Source organism: Colletotrichum higginsianum, chromosome 5 (assembly GCF_001672515.1).
Source record: "Colletotrichum higginsianum IMI 349063 chromosome 5, whole genome shotgun sequence".
In the NCBI taxonomy this organism is placed as follows: Eukaryota; Fungi; Ascomycota; class Sordariomycetes; order Glomerellales; family Glomerellaceae; genus Colletotrichum; species Colletotrichum higginsianum.
In genome coordinates this window covers 1,187,786-1,208,861 of record NC_030958.1, presented here as the reverse complement: position 1 = coordinate 1,208,861, position 21,076 = coordinate 1,187,786, and the positions used below count along the sequence as shown (strand labels likewise).

The following is a 21,076-nucleotide window of genomic DNA, read 5'->3' as shown; positions in this document are numbered from 1 at the left end:
CTTTAATAGAGCTAGCCGCTAAGCCATTTACACGTATCGAGGGCCAGTATCTGGTAGTTACGCGGGGAGAATCGATGATGATAATGGAGCCATTTGGACACCCCAATACCGTGTGGGTACTAGACCGGGCGAACAACAGGCTGTGCGCAAACCTTTTAGCAGACTTTTGGGAAGACGAAACACGAGACGAAAGGTAAGGAAGGCTTGCAAAGTGCTCTCAATGAGCTCGTTGGTGCGCAAGAACAAGAACGCTCTCACAGACTGCTGAAGCGAAATTGCCGGTTGAGCAAGTAATAGATTCCTCGGCGGAAAGTATTTTGAATTATGGCAAATTAGATTTAGATAATTAAAGATAGAAAAGGAGTCTAGGTCACATTTATTGTTCCGGGGCCTGTTATTCCATCCCCTCAGCCGAACTCCTGAACCATATAGTTAACCGTAAAATACAGAGAAAAAACATAAGAAAATTTTGGCGCATATCTTGTGCGACGAGTTGGTATTGGAAAGCCCAGATCGGTATCTGGCTCATGCTTAGGATCAGACAGCGATGGCGCCCGAGTCTAAGCACCTTGCACCGTCGTTTTGACTACTGGCCGGAGCGTCGTTCAGTCTGAGGTTGGGAACGGTGCCGGCCACGGAAATACGCCAGATCTGGCCACTCCCGTTCTCGACGGCGAAGAGGAAGCCGTCGTTCGTCGCGTAGGAGGCACCCCAGAAGGGAACCGTCGTTCCGGAGGCGCCCGTCAGGTTGCCGAGCTCGCGAACGACCGTGAAGAGCTTGGTGGTCTTGTTCCAGCGCAGGAGGAACGCGCTCTTCCCGCTCACACCGAGGGACCACAGATCACCACCGCCGGCGCCGGGGACGACTGTCCAGTCGCCGATTGTGTAACCGCCCGTGCCGGCAAGGGTTCCGCTGCCGACGAGGGTGCCGTAGCCAGCCGTGCCCGGGTTCAAGTTGTACTGGTACCAATCCAAACCGCCGGTCGAGATCCAGTACTGGCCGTTCTCGTCGACGTCTCCCGAATTGAACAGATTCGGCGTGAGCTTCCTGATCGGTGCGACGTCTTGCGTTGAGCCGTTGGCGAGAATGCGGATGACCTTGTAGTCGTCGCTGTCCTGGCTGACCGCGTAGAGGTACTCCTCCCTGGCGTTGTAACCCATGGCGTTGATGTTGCGATTCGTATCGCCACCGATGTTGTCGGCGATCTGGGTTCGGGCACCGGAAGCGAGATTCAGAGAGAAGAGCGTGCGAGTCTGGATGAGGAAGCCAGTTGTAGGACAGGAGAAGGCAGGTCCACGCGTAGCAGAAGCGACAATGCGGGTGGACGATGAGCTGCTACTGCTGCTGCTGCTGCTACTGGTGGTGGTGGTGGAGCTTGTGGTGGTGCGAGTGGATGACGATGTCGAGCTTGATGTCGAGCTTGAGCTTGAGCTTGAACTTGAGCTTGAGCTACTGCTGGTCCTTGACGAAGAAGTCGAAGAAGAAGTTGAAGAGGGGCTGGATGAAGAGCTGGACGAAGAGCTGGACGGTGAGGTTGTGGTGGTGGTTGTAGTCCGAGAAGAGGAGGTAGTGGATGAACTGCTCGACGACGAAGAAGGAGAGGTTGAAGATGAAGATGAAGAGCTTGAGGATGAAGAGGAAGAGCTCGACGACGACGTGGTAGTACTTGTTGTAGAAGTTCGAGATGAAGTGCTGGATGAAGAAGGAGAGGTGCTAGAAGAAGTTGACGAAGGAGAGGACGACGACGACGACGACGGAGACGAAGACGAGGACGACGACGAGGTCGAGGAGGAGGAGGAAGTACTAGATGAAGAAGAAGTTGACGCAGGAGAAGTAGACGACGTGGATGAGGAAGTGGACCTCGTCAGTGTAGAGAGCGTGGAACCGGTGGACGTCGTCAGCAGTGTGTTGATGGCAGTGCCAGCAGGCGAGCTTGAGGACGAGCTTGAGCTTGTAGATGAAGCCGAGCTCGAAGGCGATGATGAGCTACTTGTACTTGTAGGCACGGTTGATGAGGTTGACGTGGTGCTACTGGAGGGAAGTAAGGTGGCTGGGTTGACGGTGACGCTGGTCGATGAGCTACTCGAGGAGCTGCTTGACGAACTGGAAGAAGACGAGCTCGAACTTGTCGAGGATGCAGTACTCGACGCAGTACTCGACGGTGATGAGCTACTGGTACTTGAAGCCACTGTGGATGAGATGGACGTAGTAGTGCTGGTGGAAGTCACGGTCGAGGATGAACTGGACGTAGCCGTTGTCGACCTCGCCACCGTCGTCGTCGGTGTCTGCACGTACACCGTGCCAGGCTGAGTGCCGCTGGGTTGGACAATCGAAACGGTCGTCGAGCCCGTGGGCACACTCGCCGTCCCGGTGTAGGGGCCGACGACGGTCACGAACACTGCTCGCCTGCCCACGACGATCGTGCCGGGGTTCGTGCCGCTCGGCGGGATGGACGCGACGGTGGTAGTCTCGGGCGCGTCGGAGGCCGTGAGGAAGATGGTCGTCGTAATGTACGAGGGTTCCGGGGGCGGAGTGGCCACGATGATCGTGCCGGCCCGCGTGCCGACGGGCGGGATCGTCGAGATGGCCGAGGGGCCGCTGATCGTGCCGGATCCAGAGTACTGGACTGAAGACGTGACGAAGATGGCTGCTTGGGTGGCGATGATGAAGGTACCCGGTGCCGTGCCCGAGGGCCCGACCGTCGATATCGCCGTGGGGCCCGTGATCGGGACGGTGCCCTGGTAGTCTACCAAGGACGTGACATAGCGAGCTGCCAGAATGATGGTGCCTGGCCTCGTTCCAACGGGAGGGACCGTCGAGATCACTGTCGGCTCCGAGATCGTGTCTGAGCCAGTGTACACAACGGTGGAAGTCACGTAGATGGAGGCCGGGCTCGCCACGATGTAAGTGCCCGGCGTCGTCCCGGAGGCAGCAACCGTCGAGAGCGTTGTTTCTCCAGTGAGTGCCTCGGTACCAGTATAGACGACTCTGGAAGTCACGAAACGAGGCGCCGGGGTTGCCACGATGATTGTGCCCGGCGTCGTACCAACGGGCTGCACCGTGGAGATTGGTGAAGGGCCCGAGAGTGTTCCGGTGCCGGTATACAAGACCTCGGAGGTGACGTAGGAAGCAGGAGTTGCCACGATGTAAGTGCCAGCCACACTCCCGCTGGGGGAAATAGTCGACAAGGTAGTCTGTCCTGTAAGGGCCTCTGAGCCAGTGTACAAGACTTGCGAAGTGACATAACGAGGGGCAGGCGTGGCCACAATGATTGTGCCTGGTTGCGTGCCGACGGGTGGTATTGTAGATATCACCGAGGGGCTGAAAATAGTTGCACTGCCGCTGTATAGCACTGTGGAGGTGACATAGGAAGCAGGAGTTGCAACGATGTACGTGCCAGCCGCGCTCCCGCTGGGCGCAACGGTTGATATAGTCGTCGCTCCCGTGAGCGTCTCAGTACCGCTGTACAGAACTTGGGATGTGACAAAGCGAGGCGCGGGCGTAGCTACAATGATTGTGCCTGGTTGCGTGCCGACGGGTGGCACCGTAGATATCACCGAGGGGCTGAAAATAGTTGCACTGCCGCTGTATAGCACTGTGGAGGTAACGTAGGAAGCGGGACTGGCTACAATGATGGTCCCTGCAGCCGTGCCGCTGGGCCGGATAGTCGAGACCGGGGCCGGTGCCGTGAACGCCGGGTCTGTGCCGGTGTAGAGCACTGTAGAGGTAACGTAAACTCCGGGACTGGCTACGATGATTGTTCCGGCGGCCGTCCCGCTGGGTGGGATAGTTGAAATCGGAGCCGGTACCGTGAATGCCGGGTCCGTCCCGGTATAGAGCACCGACGACGTGACGTAAGAAGCAGGGCTGGCCACGATGACTGTCCCGGCAACCGTACCGCTGGGCAGAATAGTCGAGACCGGGGTCGGCGCCGTGAATGCCGGGTTTGTGCCGGTATAGAGCACTGTGGAGGTAACGTAGACACCGGGACTGGCTACGATGATTGTACCAGCAGCTGTGCCGCTGGGTGGGATAGTCGAGACCGGAGCGGGTGCCGTGAACGCCGGATCTGTGCCGGTGTAAAGCACTGTCGAAGTGACATAGACTGCTGGATTGACCACAACGAATGTCCCCGGTGCACTTCCGCTCGGCAGAATCGTGGAAACCGTAGTCCGAGCGGAGAACGCCGGGTCCGTCCCGGTATAAATCACCGACGACGTCACATAAATGCCGGGACTAGCCACGATGATTGTGCCCGGTGTGCTTCCGCTCGGCAGGATCGTGGAGACAGCCGTGGGAGCGGTGACGGCGGTGTCTGTCCCGGTGTACAACACTCGAGAGGTGACGAACACGGCCGGATTGACGACGATGAAAGTGCCTGGCGCGGTGCCACTGGGCGGGATGGTAGAGACCACCGTGGGCGTGGAGACGGCCCCATCAGCTCCGGTATAGAACTGCTCCAAAGTGACATAGACGGCCGCCGGCGTGGCGACGATGTAAGTCCCAGCGGCCGTACCGCTCGGGGGTACCGTGGAAATGGTGCTGGGCCCAGTCAGGACGCCAGTGCCGCTGTACAGGACTTCCGAGGTCACGAATCGAGGTGCCGGGGTGCCGATTATGATGGTACCGGGCGTGGTGCCGCGTGGAGGGACGCTCGAGAGAGTGGTCGGCCCAGCCAAGGTCTGGGGACCAGTGTACAGCACCGTCGTGGTCACGTACGATGTTTCCGGCGGCACAGGGGTGGCCACGATGACGGTGCCTGCGTTCGTGCCGCTGGGGGGGATGGTGGTCAGCGTAGTCGGGCCTGTGATCTCCTCTGGCCCCTGGAACAAGATGGTCGTGGTCACGAACGAGGTGACCGCCGGAGCGGGAGTGGCCACAACCACGGTACCGGCGTTGGTGCCGCTCGGGAGGATCGTTTGTATGGCGATGGGCCCCGTGATCTGCTCCGTTCCGGTGTATGGAACGGTCGTGGTGACGTACGAGGTGACGGCCGACGCAGGGGTGCCGAAAATCACGGTTCCTGCGATCGTGCCGCTGGGCGCAATGGTGGTGAGGGCTGTCGGGCCGGTGATCGGAACACTGCCGTCGTACAAGACTGTGGTGAAGACGTAAGTCGCCGAGACCGAGGCCGGGGTAGCGATGATGACGGTTCCCGAGACCGTTCCGCTGGGCGGGACCGTGGTCAGGATCGTCGGCTCCGTTATCACCTCGCTACCCGTGAACAGGACTGTCGTGGTGACATAGGCGGCAAGGACCGACGGAGGCGTTCCAATAATGACCGTCCCGGCGAACGTACCGCTTGGCGGGACCGTCGTGAGGGGAGTCGGGCCTGTGATGAAGCTCTCGGTGTACAGAACGGTTGTGGTGACAAATGAAGTTGGGAAATCCGAGCTTGACGTGGAGACCTCAGTTGTGGAACTGCTAGTGGAACTGTTGGATTCCGAGGTCGAGGAGACGGCTTCTGATGTTGTAGAGCTTGAAGTAGTTGCAACAGAGCTAGAGGACGAACTTGTTGCGGACTCGGACTCGGACGGGGAAGTGCTGGAGTCTGAGGTAATACTTGACGTGCTGCTCGTGGCAGACTGGGAGGTGGTGCTGGACTCGAACTCTGACGTGGAAGTTGTGGATTCCGATGAACTGGTTGGCGCGCCGAGAGTGGTGGACTCAGACGATGCTGTCGAAGTCGTTGATTCAGACGTGGAAGTACTAGGCTCCAACGACGACGATGATGATGACGACGACGACGTGCTAGAGTCCGAACTTGACTGAACCGGCTCCGAAGAGGAGGTTGAGGCCTCGGATACCGTCGTGCTGGACGACTGAGAAGACGGAATTGCAATGACGAGCGTCCCGGGCGTAGTACCGGCCGGTGGGATGGTTGAGATGGGCACCGGTCCGGTGATGGGCTCTGTTCCTTGATAGAAGACCGTGGTGGTGACGAACGAGGTGAAGGGCTCGGAGGTGGATGAGCTCGAGACCGGAGTGGCTACGATCACCGTCCCGGCATTGCCGCCGCTTGGTGAGACTGTCGACAGCACAGTCGGACCCGTGATCGTGTCGCTTCCCGTGTACGGCACCGTCGTGGTGACATAAGACACAGGAGGCTCCTCGGAGCTTGACGCGGGGATGGCGAAGACGATGGTGCCGGCGACGGTCCCGCTCGGAGGGACCGTTGAAACCGGGACCGGGCCGGTGATGGAATCGGTCCCCGAGTACAAGACCGTGGTAGTCACGTACGACGGCGACACGTCGGAGCTGCTGCTGCTGCTGCTGCTGCTGCTGCTGCTGGACCCAGGGGTCGCAACAATGACAGTCCCGTCGATGCTTCCACTGGGGGGGATGGTGGTCAAGGTAGTCGCGCCAGTGATGGGCTCGCTGCCTGTATAGGGGATAGTCGTTGTGACATACGAGGCAGCCGCAACCGAGGCTGGAGTGGCCACGATGTATGTCCCTGGTGCAGAACCAACAGGGGCAACGGTTGATACGGTGGTGGCGCCGGTGATTGTGTCAGTGCCAGAGTAAAGGACGGTGGTCGTGACATATGATTCTGAAAGGCTCGAGCTGGATATGGAGACCGGAGTCGCAAAAATCACAGTGCCCGGTACAGTTCCAACGGGAGCGACGGTTGAGATGGCAATGGCACCGGTTATCGTATCGCTTCCGGAGTAAGGGACGGTAGTTGTCACGTATGAAGCGGCTTCCACTGACGCTGGAGTGGCCAGGATGATCGTGCCGGGTGTTGTGCCAACTGGGGCCACAGTCGAAATGGCGACGGCGCCGGTTATCGTGTCACTGCCAGAGTACGGGACAGTGGCGGTGACATACGAAGCGGGCTCAACGGAAGCCGGAGTGGCCAGAATGATAGTACCGGGTGTTGTGCCGACAGGAGCAACAGTTGATATAGCGACGACACCAGTTATCGTGTCGCTTCCAGAGTAGAGAACGGTGGTTGTGACGTACGATGCTGCTTCGACGGACACGGGGGTGGCCACAATGATTGTGCCCGGTGTAGATCCAACTGGGGCAACGGTTGATATAGCGATGGCGCCAGTTATCGTTTCACTTCCAGAGTATGGAACAGTGGTGGTGACATATGAAGCCGCCTCGACCGAAGCCGGGGTGGCCACGATGAGTGTGCCAGGCGTCGTACCAACCGGCGGCACAGTGCTGATGACCGTCGGCTCGGAGATGGGATCGCTTCCGGTGTACAACACGGTTGACGTGACGTAGCCGGGATCCGAGGCCGGTGTGGCGATGACGACTGTCCCGGCGTTCGTTCCCGCCGGCGCAATCGTGGTCAACGGGACGGGGCCGGTGATGGTGTCGCTTCCGGTATAAAGGACGGTCGTCGTGACGAAGGAAGCCGGCGCCACGGACGCTTGAGTCCCGAAAACGAGAGTTCCAGGTTGAGTGCCGCTGGGCGGGATGCTGGCGATGAGCGTCGGCTCGGTGATGACATCGCTTCCCGTGTAAGCCACCGTCGTGGTGACGAAGGAGGCTTCCAGGCTTGCTGAGGAGAGCGGCGTGACGACCACGACGGTCCCTGGCTCGGTGCCGGTAGGCAGGATCGTTGTCAAAGTCGAGGGGCCCGTCAACACGTCGGTGCCCGTGAATGGGACCGTGGTTGTGACGAAGGAGACGAGGCCCTCCGAGACAGGCGTCGCAATGACCACGGTGCCCGGCTGCGTTCCGCTGGGAGGGATGGTTGTCAGGGCCGAAGGTCCCGTCAGAGTCTCGCTGCCCGTGTAAGCGACCGTGGTTGTGACAAAGGAGGCAGAGCTGCTCTCGAGGACTTGGGTCGCGAAAACCAGGGTGCCTGGTTGAGTCCCGCTGGGCGGGATCGTGGACACCGGGATCGGGCCGGTCAAGACCTCGGTGCCGGTGTAGGCGACTGTCGTCGAAACGAAAGAGGCGAAGAGCGGTGTCCCGATGATCACGGTGCCTGGTTGAGTGCCAACCGGTGAGATGGTCGAAATGGGGGTAGGTCCGGTAAGGGTCTCGCTGCCGGTGTACAGCACGGTGGTGGTGACGAAAGAGGGAGTAATCTCAGAGTCGAGTGAGGTTGAAGAGCTGGAAGACCCTGACTCTGACTCAATCGAGGAAGTTGTCGAGGTCGAAGAGCTAGTTTCAATCGTCGAGGTCTCCGAGGTGCTTGTTTCCTCGGTTGTGGAAGTGCTGCTGGGCGAGCCTGAGCTGGTTGTGGAAGAGGAAGCCAAGGACTCGGAAGAGGATTCGGAGGCGGAAGAAGTGCTTGAAGATGTCAAAACGTTCTCAGTGCTGGACTCGGTTGAGGTTTCCGAGGTCTCACTTGTCGAGGAACTTGCCGACGTCGTCGATGTTGCGTCGAGTTCCGAGCTAGAGGCTGTGGTCGAGAGCGGTTCTGATGACACCGACGTGGACTCAGAACTGGAGCTGCTGAACGTGCTTGACGTTGTTTCTGTATCAGACGAGAGCGACGACGTAGTGGACGTCGTCTCTGCGGTTGCAGAGTCTGGAGAAGAGTTTGATTCGGTCGAAAATGTAGACTCGCTACTGGATACCTCGCTAGAAGTCTCCTCGCTCGTAGTTGATGCCGAGGAACTAGACGCGTCTGTTGTAGTTGGAACCGATACTGTCGTGATTGGGACTTGGAGATAGACCGTACCGGGCTCCGTTCCGGACGGCTGGACTATCGACACCGTTGAAACTCCAGTAGGGAGGTCTGTTCCAGTATAAGGCCTCGTGACCGTGACGAACAATGCTCGCCTGCCGACGACAATCAGGCCGGGCGTCGTGCCGCTGGGTGCGATGGAAGTGAACGTCGTCTCCTCGGGGGCATCCGCAGCGGTGAGGAAGACCGTCGAAAACACATAGTCCGCCGTTGTCGGAGGGTCCGCGTAGACGATTGTCCCAGGCGCGGTGCCGCTGGGAGGGATCGTGGCCACGGGGATTGGCGCCGTGATGATCGAAGTCCCCGTGTACGGGACTCTTGCCACCGCATAACGGGCCGCGAAGAGGACGGTGCCACGAGCCGTGCCAGAGGGGGCCACGGTCGAGATGGCCGTAGGAACAGCGAATGAGTCTTCGGTACCGGTATAGATCACCGTAGATGTGGTGTAGAAGGACGCAGGGACAGCCACAATAACGGTACCTGGTGATCCGCCGCTTGGCTCGATGGTGCTGACGGGAACAGGTTCATCAATCGACGATGGGCCGGTGTAGATGAGTTGAGATGTGACGTAGAGGGCGGCCGGCCGAGCGACGATGAAGGTCCCCGGCGCGGTTCCAGAGGGCGGGATGGTGGACAAGGTTGAAGGCGCCGTGAGAGACTCGGAGCCGGTGTAGGTCACTTCTGAAGTCACATACGACGCAGGGTTCACCACGATGTAGACGCCGGGCGAGCTTCCCGTGGGCAGAACGGTGGAGATGGTGATCGGCGCAGTCACTGACGTGTCGAAGACCTCGGATGTGATGTACGGGGCCGGCGTGATCTCAGATGTGCTGGTATCCGCCGTGCTCGTGTCCGAGGTGGTTGTCTCACTGGCACTCGTGGAACTGTCAGATGTTGTTGATAAGGCGTCCTCAGATGAGCTGCTTGCTGCAGTAGTTGAAGACGTATCGGTAGAGATAGTGGTCTGTGATGCAGAGCTGGATGTTTCTGACGAGGATTCTGAACTGGAGATGTCTGTAGCTGAGCTGCTAGCCTCCGTACTGCTTAGTCCCGTGCTCGAGGTGTCTGTACTACTGGTGGTTTCTGTGCTGAAGGTCTCGGTACTACTGGATTCTGTAATACTGCTGGACTCTGTGCTGGTAGACTCTGTGCTGGTAGACTCTATACTGCTTGCTTCCGTGCTAGAAGAATCTGTAGTACTGGTGGCATCTGCGCTGCTGGTCGCCGTGCTGCTAGATTCGGTGGTGCTTGAACTTGTGCTGCCAGTCTCGGTGCTGCTAGAATCTGCCCTGCTGGACTCGGTACTGGAGGTCTCGGTACTGATGGTCTCAGTACTACTGGTCTCGGTGCTGCTAGAATCGGTGCTGCTGGTCACGGTGCTGCTTGATCCTGTGCTAGAGTTCTCAGCACTACTAGACTCGGTACTGCTGGTCGCGGTATTGCTGGTTTCTGTGCTGCTAGACTCCGTGCTGCTGGTCTCTGTGCTGCTGGTCTCTGTGCTAGAGCTCTCGGCACTGCTAGACTCTGTACTGCTTAGTTCTGTACTGCTTGATCCCGTGCTGGAAGTTTCAGTGATACTAGGTTCTGTAATAGTACTAGACTCTGCACTGCTGGTCCCCGTGTTGCTAGCCTCTGTACTGCTAGGCTCAGTACTGCTCGTGACCTCACTTGAAGACGTCGAAAGAGTAGAAGAAACAAGAGATGTCGAATCCGTTGTGGCTGATTCTACATCGGTGATGCTGCTGCTGCTGTCTTGGACACTGCTACTAGTGCTAGCATCAGTGCTACTAACACTTGATTCCGTACTGCTGCTGGTCTCGGAACTCTCGGTGCTCTCGGTTGTCGATGCGGGAATTGATGAAGTGGTCGAGACCACATCCGAGCTGACTTCGCTCGAAGATGTTGACTCTGCATCAGACGAGGTCGCTGAAGTCGTAGAAGATTCCAGGGAGTTGGGGACCGCGATGATGACGAGCCCAGGCTCCGTGCCAGAAGGTTGGATCGTCGTCACCGTCGTAGGGCCCGGCACCGAAGACGTCACTGTTGTCGTGATGAAAACCGCTTGCGCCAACGGCGAGCCGATGACGACCAGCGCCGGCTGTGTCCCGCTCGCCGGCAAGGTGGTGAGCGTGACGAGTCCCGTGACGTCGGATCCGGTCGGGCTGTAGGGGATGGTCGTCGTGATGAAGGATGCAGGCGCGGGTGTACCAATGATCACGGTCCCGGAGACGGTCCCCGAGGGCTGGATAGTGGACAGCGGGACCGGCGTTGTCGGTTCGTCGCCGGTCGGGGTGTACAGGATCGTCGTCGTCACGAACCGCGCAGCGTAGATGATGGTACCGCGGATGTTCCCACTTGGACTGACGGTGCTAATAGGGACCGGCGCCGTCAACTCCTCTGTGCCGGTGAAAGGTACTTGCAGAGTATCATAGAAGACAGACTCCGATGAGGCGGAACTGGAAGATTCTACTGAAGTTGAGTCCGTAACTGCTGTTGAAGAAGAGACCTCTGTTGATGTAGCAGAGTCAGTTGATGAGGTCGATTCGCCAAGGCTCACCGAATCAGTGGACGTAGCATCCTCGGTCGTGGTAGCTGAGAGTGAACTAGACGAGGTCTCTGTTGTTGATCCAGATCCGGGTTCGGTTGAAGAATCACTCGACTCTGAGCTGCTAGACGGGGTTGTGACAAGCTCCGAGCTTGTATCGGATGATGTGCTCAATTCCGACGTGCTTGTTTCTGATGTGACCGAGTCCGATGACGTAGAACTGGTCTCTGAGTTTGAGCTACTCAAATCTGTTTGGGCAGTAGTGTCGGTAGAGAAGGTAGTTGTCTCTGTTGAGCTAGCAGAAGAGGTTGGCGCGTCTGATGGTGTGCTTGATTCGGTCGTTGAACTGTCCACAGTCGACGAAGAAGTTGAGCTTGTTGTGTCAGCGTTGGTTTCGGACTCTGTTGAAGTACCAGAAGAGCTACTAAGTTCTGTCGATGAGCTCAACTCAGCCGATGTGCTGGATGCGCTGGACGTAACGGACGTGGTTGGGTCGCTTGACGTGGTCAAACTAGTTTCGGCCGAACTCGTTGAACTGGATGAATCAGTGGGGGAAGAAGTGATTTCATCCGAGCTGCTTGACTGCGCTGTTGTTGTGATCTCGGCTGTTGTTGTAGACTCGGATGTGCTAGACTCCGACAAAGAGTCGGAAGTGGTAGCAGATGAACTGGAACCGAGGGAGAGGTTGAGCGTGGTTGAAGAGTCGGTTTCGGACGAAATGCTGCTTTCTGTAGAGGCGCTGCTTTCTGCCGAGCTAGTGAGCTCCGTAGACGTGGTCAGAGTACTGGACTCAATCGAGGTGCTGCTGTCAGTCGAGCTGAAGGACTCTGTAGACGTGGTCGGAGTGCTTGACTCAGTTGACGTGCTGCTATTATCAGACGAGGTGCTGGTGTCGGATGATGCACTAGAATCAACCGAAGAGCTGGATTCAGTTGAAGAGCTTGATTCGGTCGAAGAACTGGATTCAGTTGATGAGCTGGACTCGGTTGAAGAGCTGGACTCAGTCGAAGAGCTGGTAACAGAAGTAGCCAAAATGGCGGGTCTGGCCACGATTACTGTCCCGGGAGTGGTGCCGCTCTGGAAGATTGTTTCCAAAGGCACCGGGCCGGTAAGAGTGAGTGGGCCGGTATAATCAACTTCGCTTGTGCGATAAGGCTCCGGCGTGGCGTAAACGATCGTCCCGGACTCGCTGCCAGTCGGGACCAGAGTCTCGATGGGCTCGGGACCAGTGATGACGCCGGTTCCCGAGTACGGGACCCCGACAGAGGCGAACAGTAGCCTCGGCCTCGCCAGAAGCACGGTACCAGGGACTGTGCCGCTTTGGTAGACCGTCGTGAGAGGAATAGGGCCGGTCAGCGACTCCGTGCCCGAGTACACTACCACAGACGTGACCAGCGGATCGGGCGTGGCGTAGACAATCGTTCCGGATGCGGAGCCGTCGGTGGGTAAGATTGTGCTGACCGGCTCCGGCCCGGTGATGATTCCGGTTCCCGAGAAAGGGACTCCGACGGAAGCAAAGAGCCGTCTGGCCATTCCGTATACAATGGTGGTGCCGCCGCCGTCCGCCGTGGGGAAGATCGTGGTGAGCGGGACGGGCCCTGTGGCCGTGAAGGTCGTCGAGGCTTCATCGAACAGGACTAGCGAGACCGCGAACGACGCAGTTGAGGAGGCGGTTGTACTGAGATCCGTAACGGGGCTCGCCTCGGAGGAACTTGTCGTCGTTGAGGCTGGGTCCTCATCAGATGAGGTGCTAAGAGCCGTGCTGGTGATATCGGTGTTCGAGTCCGTGGAGGTAGAGGCTGAACTCTCGCTGGTTGTCAGAATGGACGCTGTAGAGGGTTCCGCGGTCGACGTGCTGTCGGGAAGGCTTGAAAGCGCAGACGAGGAGGTTGTCGTGTCAGAGGATGAAGATTGCGTATCGACCGAGCTAGTCGTTGTATCTAATAGGCTTGTTATTTCCGAAGAAGACGAGGGAGCCAGTGTGGGTTCTTCAGAGGTCGAAATTCCCGTTGTCGAAGTCTCCGAAGAAGAGCTGGGCGATGTCGTTTCACTTGGAAGTTCTGTAGAAGTGGCAGTTGATGTATCTGTGCCGCTTGACACGATGAGTGAAGTGGTGGAACTTTCCACGGTTGACGCGGATGTGGTCTCGGTAGACACATCGGAAGTGGAAGAGGAGCTAGTGTCTTCTGTCGAAGATGTGACGGACGTGGTTGTGGATGCCGAGCCTAAAGAGTCAGTAGAGGAATCGGTTGTTGACAACGGTTCGGAAGAACTAGCAGCAGTAGATGTGCTCGTTTCGGACACTTGGGTAGCAAGGTCAACCGAGGACGATGAGTCAGAAGAGGAGAGTGCCTCTGAAGTGGTCGTAGATGTGTCCTGAGTTGACAAATCTGTGCTGGAGGAGGTGGACGAATCGAGCTCTTCCGAGGTTGAAGTCTGAGTCGAGGTGGTGTCTGTCGAGCTGGAGGTGGTTGCGCTTGAGTCTGACGATTCTGTCTGTGTGCTAGTGTTTATGACGTTTGAATCGGCTGTAGCTGAAGATGAGGTGCTCGACGACGATGTGTCAGATTGGGAGGTTTCCAGGCCTATCGTCTCTGTGCTTGAAGTCTCTGTACTAGAAGTCACTGTCTCACTGACTGAAGAACTTGAAACGCTTGACTCCAACGTGGTCGAACTCGAGCTGATCTCGTCTGTGCTGCTTGTCGCGGAAGAAGACGTGGTTGAGGTCGCCGAGTCCGCCAGAGCAGAATCGGAGGAAGACGTGGAACTAGACGTGTCCGTGATTGAGGCGTCGGAAGAGGTTGTTTCTGTCATGATGTTAGAGAGAGAAAAGAGAGATTGAAAATTCTGGACGAATTCTGGATTAACAAACCTGTGGCAGACTCCGAAGAACTTGTGGTCTCAGATGAACTAGAAGCGGTTGATGATTCAGACGAAGTCGTTCCAGCCGATGAGGATTCCGATGTCGTGGACGAAGACTCCGGCTCGAGAGACGTGGTTGATTCAGATGAGCTCGTCGAATCAGTTGATGTCAGCTGGGCTTCAGTAGTTTGGCCCGATGGACTTGTCGTCACTGAGATGGTGGAATATGAAGAAGTTGCTGTTGAAGACCCGTCTGATTCCACCGATGACGATGGTTCAGAGGAGGATGAACTTGCTACCGTAGACGACGTCTCTGTGGAAGTACTCAAATCTGACGTCAGCGATGATTCCAATGACTGTTGGAAGGTTGACGAGTCTGATGAGGTCGTCGTCGATGCCGATGGCGTGAGGGAGGTTGACGGAGTCGGGAATGGCGACAAGCCTGGAGAGGGGGAAGAGGACGATGAATCCGAAGAGCTTGTCGAGTCGGACGAGCTTAGAGAGTCCGATGAGCTCGATGTGGTCGCAGACACCGATGGAACCGAGGACGTGGATAGTCCTGAGCTATCCGACGAACTCTGTGACAGTGTCGAAGGGTCAGACGAGTCTCCGGAGCTCTGGCTCGAAGAGGAAGAGTCGCTCGAGCTGGTCGACGTCGGCGAGATTGGACTCTCTGTAGAGCTCGAAGATGATGGATCTGCCACGGTAGACGAAGCCGACGCCTCCGAAGAACTTGACAGTTCTGATGATGGCGACACACTAGATGAGCTGGCTGAGTCCAGTGAAGTCGAGGTTTCTGATGTGCTCGACAAGCTCGGCTCCGAGGATGTCGTCGAAGAATCGGATGATGACAGTGATGGGGATACAGTAAAGGATGAGCTCGAGTCTTCAGAGGAGAGCGCGACATTCGCTACGCTCGGCTGTGCCACAATGATTGTTCCCGGCACACTACCGGAGGGAGGGATCGTGGACACGGGGAGCAACGTTGTGAGAGGCTCGGTCCCGGTGTAGGGAATCGTAGACGTGACGAAGACCCCAGGCTGTGCCAGGATCAGCGTGCCGGCAGCCGTCCCGCTCGGCAACACCGTCGAGATGGGGATGGGCCCGGTGATGACGTCGGTCCCGGTGTAGAGGACAAAGGACGTGACAAATGTGGCTACCGGGGCAGCGGGCTGGGCCACAATGTACGTCCCCGGAGTCGTCCCGACAGGTGGAACGGTCGAAAGGGTGGAAGGCCCGGAGAGGCTGTCGGATCCGGTATATGAGACGGTGGAGGTGACGAAGAGGCCTGGCTGGGCGACGATGATTGTTCCAGGCGCGGTACCGATCGGTAAGACTGTCGAAATGGGGATGGGCGCAGTAATCGGAGAAAACCCTGTGTAGATGACCGTCGAAGTAACGTACGTGGGCGGCCGAGCCACGATGATCGTCCCCGGGTTGGTGCCGGCGGGCAGAATAGTCGAAAGCGCAGTCGGCGCCGTCAGTGGTTCCGTGCCAGTGTAGACCACCTCGGAAGTGACAAACAGCCGAGGCTGGGCCACAATGATCGTGCCTGGTGCGTCGCCTACCGGGAGAATGGTCGAGATCGGAGTCGGAGCGGTCAGGAGATCGGTACCCGTGTAGGCCACATTCGAAGTGACGAAGACGCCGGGCTGGGCGACGATTATCGTGCCGGGGATCGTGTCAGACGGGGGGATCGTCGAGATGATTGTTGGGCCCGTCAACGCTTCGGTGCCGGTGAACAGGACTGTCGAGGTGACGAAAGATTGGACCTGCGATGGTGGTGGCGGCAAGGAAAAGGTAATGGTGGTGCCTGGCTGGATCCCCACAAGCGGGACTGACGGAGGAGTGATTACCGTGGCCGGGGGCTCGCCGTCAGTAGAGGTTCCTTGCGAAGTATCCGAGACGGGCGGATTCTGACCGCCGGCTGATGGAGGGGTGGCTTCGGCTTGCGGTTGAGCTATAATTATGGTGCCAGGGGCTGTCCCCGAAGGAAGGATGATGGAGATGGTAGTGGGAGCTGTCAGCTGTTCAGTCCCGGTGTACGCGACCTGGGAAGTGACAAACGACGCGGGAGCTTGAGCCGGCTCGGTGTTCTGTGCTGGCTGAGTCGACTGAGCAGGCACAGCCACGACGATTGTTCCCGGAGTCGTCCCCGAAGGCAGAATGGTGGAAATGGTGACGGGCGTCGCCGGTGCACCCGGTCCCGTGACCGACGTTGTCGACGTGACGAAGACGTCCGGTCGGGCGACTATGACGGTGCCGGGGATGCTTCCAGAGGGGGGAATGGTCGAAACCGGGATCGGTCCCGTGACTCCCTCCGTGGGACCGGTGTATTGGATTTCCGAGGTGACGAACCGGGGCGGGAAACCGATGACGATTATACCAGGGATCGTTCCGCTGGGCGCGACCGAAGTCAAGGTCACGGGCCCCGTAGCAGTGGCTGCCGCAGAGCCGACGAGGACGACTTCGGAAGTGCTGAAAACCGCCGACTGGCCGACGATGAACGTGCCGGGCATAGTGCCGCTCGGCGGGATCGTCGAGATGGTGGTCGGGCCCGTGGCTCCGGGCAAGATGACTTCCGAAGTGACAAAGGGGGCGGGCAGGGCGACGATAAAAGTGCCCGCTGCGGTGCCGACCGGCCTGATCGTCGAGATGGTGGTCGGCCCGGTGATTCCCGTCTGGAACAGCTCGGACGTCTGGTAGTTGGGCGGCTGGGCGATGATGATCGTCCCGGGTGCGGTCCCGCTCGGCGCCACCACGGAGACGGTGCTCGGCGCCGTAATAAGTGGGTCTTCCGGCCCGGTGAAGAAGACCTCCGACGTTACGTACTGGGGCGGCCGAGCGACGATCACGGTCCCGGCCGCGCCTCCGCTCGGTGGTATCGTGGATAATATGGTCGGAGTCGTGATTTGTGGGTCGGACGGCCCTGTCAAAATCACCTCCGACGTCACATATTCGGCCGGCGGTCGGGCTACGATCACCGTCCCGGCGACACCTCCGCTGGGCGGGATTGTGGTGATGGGGGAAGGCGCCGTGAGCTGACCAGCTGGGCCCGTGTAGTCCACCTCGGAAGTGACATAGGTAGGAGGCACGGCAAAAATGATTGTACCGGGGACTGACCCGGAGGGCTGAACCGTGGAAATGGGGATGGGAGCCGTGATCGCGCTGGTTCCGGAGTAGACCACCTGTGTCGTGACGAAGGGGTCTGAAATCCCAACGAAAAAGGTCCCCGGCGTGTTTCCGCTGGGTTGGACCGTGGAAAACGTAGTCGGTGCTGAAATCGGAGCGCTGCCGCTGTACACCACCGTCGAGGTGACGAATGCTGGCTGGGCCGTGGCCGCTGGAGGAGAGCCCGCCGGAGCCTGAGGACCCGCTGGGTCTGCTGGAGGGACTGTAGGGGCAGGATTAGGAATGGTAGGCTGCGGCAAAGCTACGATGAGAGTGCCTGGAGCTGCGCCATCCGGGGCGACTGTCGAGAGGGTTGTGGGCGCCGTCAAGACACCCGTTCCCGAGTAGCTGACGGTCGAGGTGACAAAGTCGTTGGGCACTCCGATTATCACTCTCCCTGGCGTAGTGCCCTGAGGCGGCACCAGAGTCAGGGTCGTAGGGCCCTCGGCCGGAGAAGTCCCAGTCAGCCTGATAAAGGACGTCTCGAACGGTCGACGGCCAGCCACGACGATGGTTCCCTGTTGGTCTGCGCTAGGAGGGATGACGGTGACCGTCGAGGGTCCGGTGAAAGCATCCGTCCCGGTGAAATCGACGGTAGAGGTCACGAACGCGGTGGGGTCTGCCACGAAGATTGTCCCTGGATCCGTGCCAACGGGCGGAATGATTGCGATTGTCGTCTGCGTCGGGAGGGCGGCAGTGCCGGTCCAGGGGACGGTTGAGGTGACGAACAGCGCAGGCCTGGCCACGATCAGGGTCCCCGGAGTGGTGCCCGAGGGCTGGATTGTTGAGATGGTCGTCGGCTCTTGGATAGGAGGTGTGCCCAGGAACACCACGTTCGACGTGACGAACGAGGGGCCTGCAGGAGTCGCAGTCGGTACAGCCACGATTACTGTGCCAGGCGTGTCCCCCTCGGGTGGCACAACGGAAATGGTCGTCGGCTCAGACAAAAGATCTGCCCCGGTGTAATCTACAGTGGTGCGGACAAAGGGTCGAGGGTCGGCGATGACGATTGTGCCGGGCGAGGAACCGCTGGGAGGGATGATGGCGACAGTGGTCGGCTCTGCCACGGGCGTCGGACCGACGTAGGGCACGACCTGGGTGACAAAGGACGCCGGCAACCCTCCGGACGCCGGGGACGGACCGATGAAAATTGTACCTGGGGAAGTGCCAATCGGCGGGATGCTTGTCAGCGTAACAAGCGGTCCGTTGCCATTGGCAGCGATAATCGAAGTGACAAACGAGACCGGGACTGCCGAGGTGATGAACGAATCCGAGAATGTTCCCAGGGGTTGTGTGACGCGTGGGAGACCAATAATTACCGTCCCTGGCTGGTTGCCACTCGGAGGAATGACTGTGAGAGTCGAAGGCGTGTTGATGGCATTAGACCCGGTGTAAGGGACGATCGAGGTGACAAACGGCGCAGGGGCTGCCAGGGTACTGCCCGCCGGCAAAGCCACGAACACGGTTCCAGGGTTGGGACCATCGGGCGGGACAATAGAGAGTGTGGAGATGCCGCTGATGGACTCAGTCCCCGTGTACGATACGACCTGCGTTGCGAATACGTCGGCGTTTAGGCCGGGGGCCGGTGGAGGCTGTGCGATGACGACGGTTCCCGCAGCCGTGCCACTGGGCTCTATCACCGTGACGGTTACCGGGCTCGCAATCGGGGCGGTGCCTGTGTACGGCACGTACGAGGCCACGTATCTTGCGGTCGGGCTGCCCAAGATGACGGTACCCAAAGCAGTACCACTGGGCGGGGCCACCGAGATGACGGTCGGGGCAGTGAGGGGCTCGAAGCCGATGAACGGCACTGTCTGGGTGATGAAGGAAGCCGGCGGCAACGCTATCACGACAGTTCCTGGGACGGTTCCGTCGAAAGGCTGGTCTAACAAAGTCGACGCTGCCGTGATGGATTCCGTGCCCAAGTAGGGAACTATGGATGTCACCTGAGGTGGAGGGACGCCAGTCGAAGGAACGCCGATGAAAACAACGCCTGGCTCGGTCCCGGTTGGTTGGATCACCGAGATCACAGTCGGGCCCGTCAACTCATCCGCTCCGGTGTAGGCGACAGTCGAAATGTCGTAGGACAGACTCGGCACGGGGGTCGTGGCCACGGCCACCACGAAAGTGCCGGGCTGGAGCCCGCTATCGGGGATGGTCGAGATCGTTGTCCGAGCCCCTTGCAACGCATCGAACCCGCTGTAAGGGACCGTCGTCGTGTTGTACAGCCTCGGGTCGGGGACGGCAATGACGACCGTGCCGCGGGAGGCGACGGCCGCACCGGGGGTCGGGTTTGCGACGAATATGGTTCGGGGTGCCGCGATGGGGTTGCGGGTCAGGATGCTCGTCGAGTTGACGTAGGTCGGGATGGGGCCGGGGCTGACCGTCGCGGTGCCGGTCCGAGAGACGGTGAAGTACGACGGCGGAACCTCCACGACAAGAGTCCCTCGTTCGGTTCCCACCGGCGGGATAACGTCTACCGTCGTCGGTCCGGCCAAGATACCTGTTCCAGTGTAAACACCATTGTTTTGGGTCACGTACCCGGAAAAGTTGCCAGAAGTGTAGTTCCCCAGAAGCTGGGGCGCCGCCGACGTGTCCGTCGATATCGTGGCCGTGGGAACGGCCTCGCAGTTGGACGTGTACGACGTCGATACGGCGATGTATGCCACATAGCTGATGACATACTCGAGGGAGTAGCAGACGCAGGCATCGGTCTGGTCATTGTTGAGCGCGTCGAGGCACGACTGCTGCGCCAGGCTGTTGCCCCCAAGAAGCAGCGGGGGCAGGAGGAGCCTCCATAACCGCTGCATCACGGTGGTGATGTCCGATGGTGGTCCCGCGCTCTCACGCGCTGAACTGGACTCGGTGGTGGAGTGAGGGTGAGTTCGAGCAAAGCCCCTGATTCCCGAATGACGATGATACGCAAAAGGAGCAAAACAAAGTCCGGACCCCCCCTATCAACTATCAACCAGGGAATCTTTGAGAGGACTGGGACGCAAAATTGTGTAACTATCAACAAGGCATCGCAAAAGGAAATCTCGACACTCGAGAGAATATTTCAAAGTGGCACTCGTTCCTACAATGCTAATGCAACACTGTGCCCGCAGACCTTGTGAAAAAATCTAGGCGCGGTCTAACCCGGCTATCTTGACAAAAGCGACAGTCGTTCTGCGTTGCCAAGACATCGTCATCCAGACTTCCGCAAGCAGACTTGCCCGCGGCGGCCGTTTCCATGGCAAACAGACAATACGATGTAGATGCAGCTTCCGAGGGTCGTGGAGCCCCCCCAGGAATGAGCCAAGCATGTTGGTCTAGGGAAACCCGGCTTAGACAGTCTAGTCTAGCCTGCTCCCACGTCGATGATGGGGAGTAAACTCGCCCGAGAAGGCATGTCGCACGCACTGCATCCCTAATTTCTAGGGGATCGATGTGGCTGGGCGGGCCGCTGGAGAACTCCATACAGACAAGTCAGTCCCCTCGATCGAGACGAAGAAAAGGCGTCTGTCCGATTCCGTCCCGCCACATCCTGTTGCTGTAAGCGAAGGAAGAGCCTTGTACTGTTTGGGATTGGGGCTTATAACAAGCAAACCGAATGCAGCGGGTGGGATTCTGTTTGGCACAAAGGACTTGTCAGAAAGCATCGCGTGAAGCGGATTTTATGACTTGCGCGTGCGTTTGTCTCAGAGCCCAGGCCCCGAATTGCGTTACCAAGGAGGTGGGATATATATGAAGCCTCCTCTCCGCCATATCGGCAATACAGCATAGTCTCAAGCTTCGAATCGTATCCCAGAGGCCTCTGCTGGCTGCTGGCAGCGTATCGTCCATGGCCATTATGGAGACAATT

At 58.7% G+C, this 21,076-nt stretch overlaps 3 protein-coding genes across 3 annotated transcripts; all 3 read right to left on the bottom strand.

Annotated features, from left to right (window-relative positions):
• Nucleotides 1–537: 537 nt before the first annotated feature.
• On the bottom strand, nucleotides 538–11,231 carry CH63R_07293 (cell agglutination protein mam3; the record flags this gene model as incomplete). Its single annotated transcript, XM_018302268.1, is given in 8 exon segments — nucleotides 538–1,357; nucleotides 1,455–1,714; nucleotides 1,730–1,804; nucleotides 1,826–1,987; nucleotides 2,102–2,170; nucleotides 2,207–2,307; nucleotides 2,361–11,110; nucleotides 11,212–11,231. The coding sequence occupies 8 exon segments, from the start codon at nucleotides 11,229–11,231 to the stop codon at nucleotides 538–540; spliced, it is 10,257 nt and encodes a 3,418-aa protein (XP_018157046.1).
• Nucleotides 11,232–12,163: 932 nt separating this feature from the next.
• On the bottom strand, nucleotides 12,164–12,732 carry CH63R_07292 (Proline rich protein 5MeD; the record flags this gene model as incomplete). Its single annotated transcript, XM_018302267.1, has 2 exons — nucleotides 12,164–12,193; nucleotides 12,256–12,732. The coding sequence occupies 2 exons, from the start codon at nucleotides 12,730–12,732 to the stop codon at nucleotides 12,164–12,166; spliced, it is 507 nt and encodes a 168-aa protein (XP_018157045.1).
• A 1,605-nt stretch (nucleotides 12,733–14,337) lies between these two features.
• CH63R_07291 (cell agglutination protein mam3) lies at nucleotides 14,338–20,042 on the bottom strand (the record flags this gene model as incomplete). The annotated part of the gene is made up of 3 exons (XM_018302266.1): nucleotides 14,338–14,625; nucleotides 14,665–14,820; nucleotides 14,928–20,042. The coding sequence occupies 3 exons, from the start codon at nucleotides 20,040–20,042 to the stop codon at nucleotides 14,338–14,340; spliced, it is 5,559 nt and encodes a 1,852-aa protein (XP_018157044.1).
• Between the last annotated feature and the right edge of the window lie 1,034 nt (nucleotides 20,043–21,076).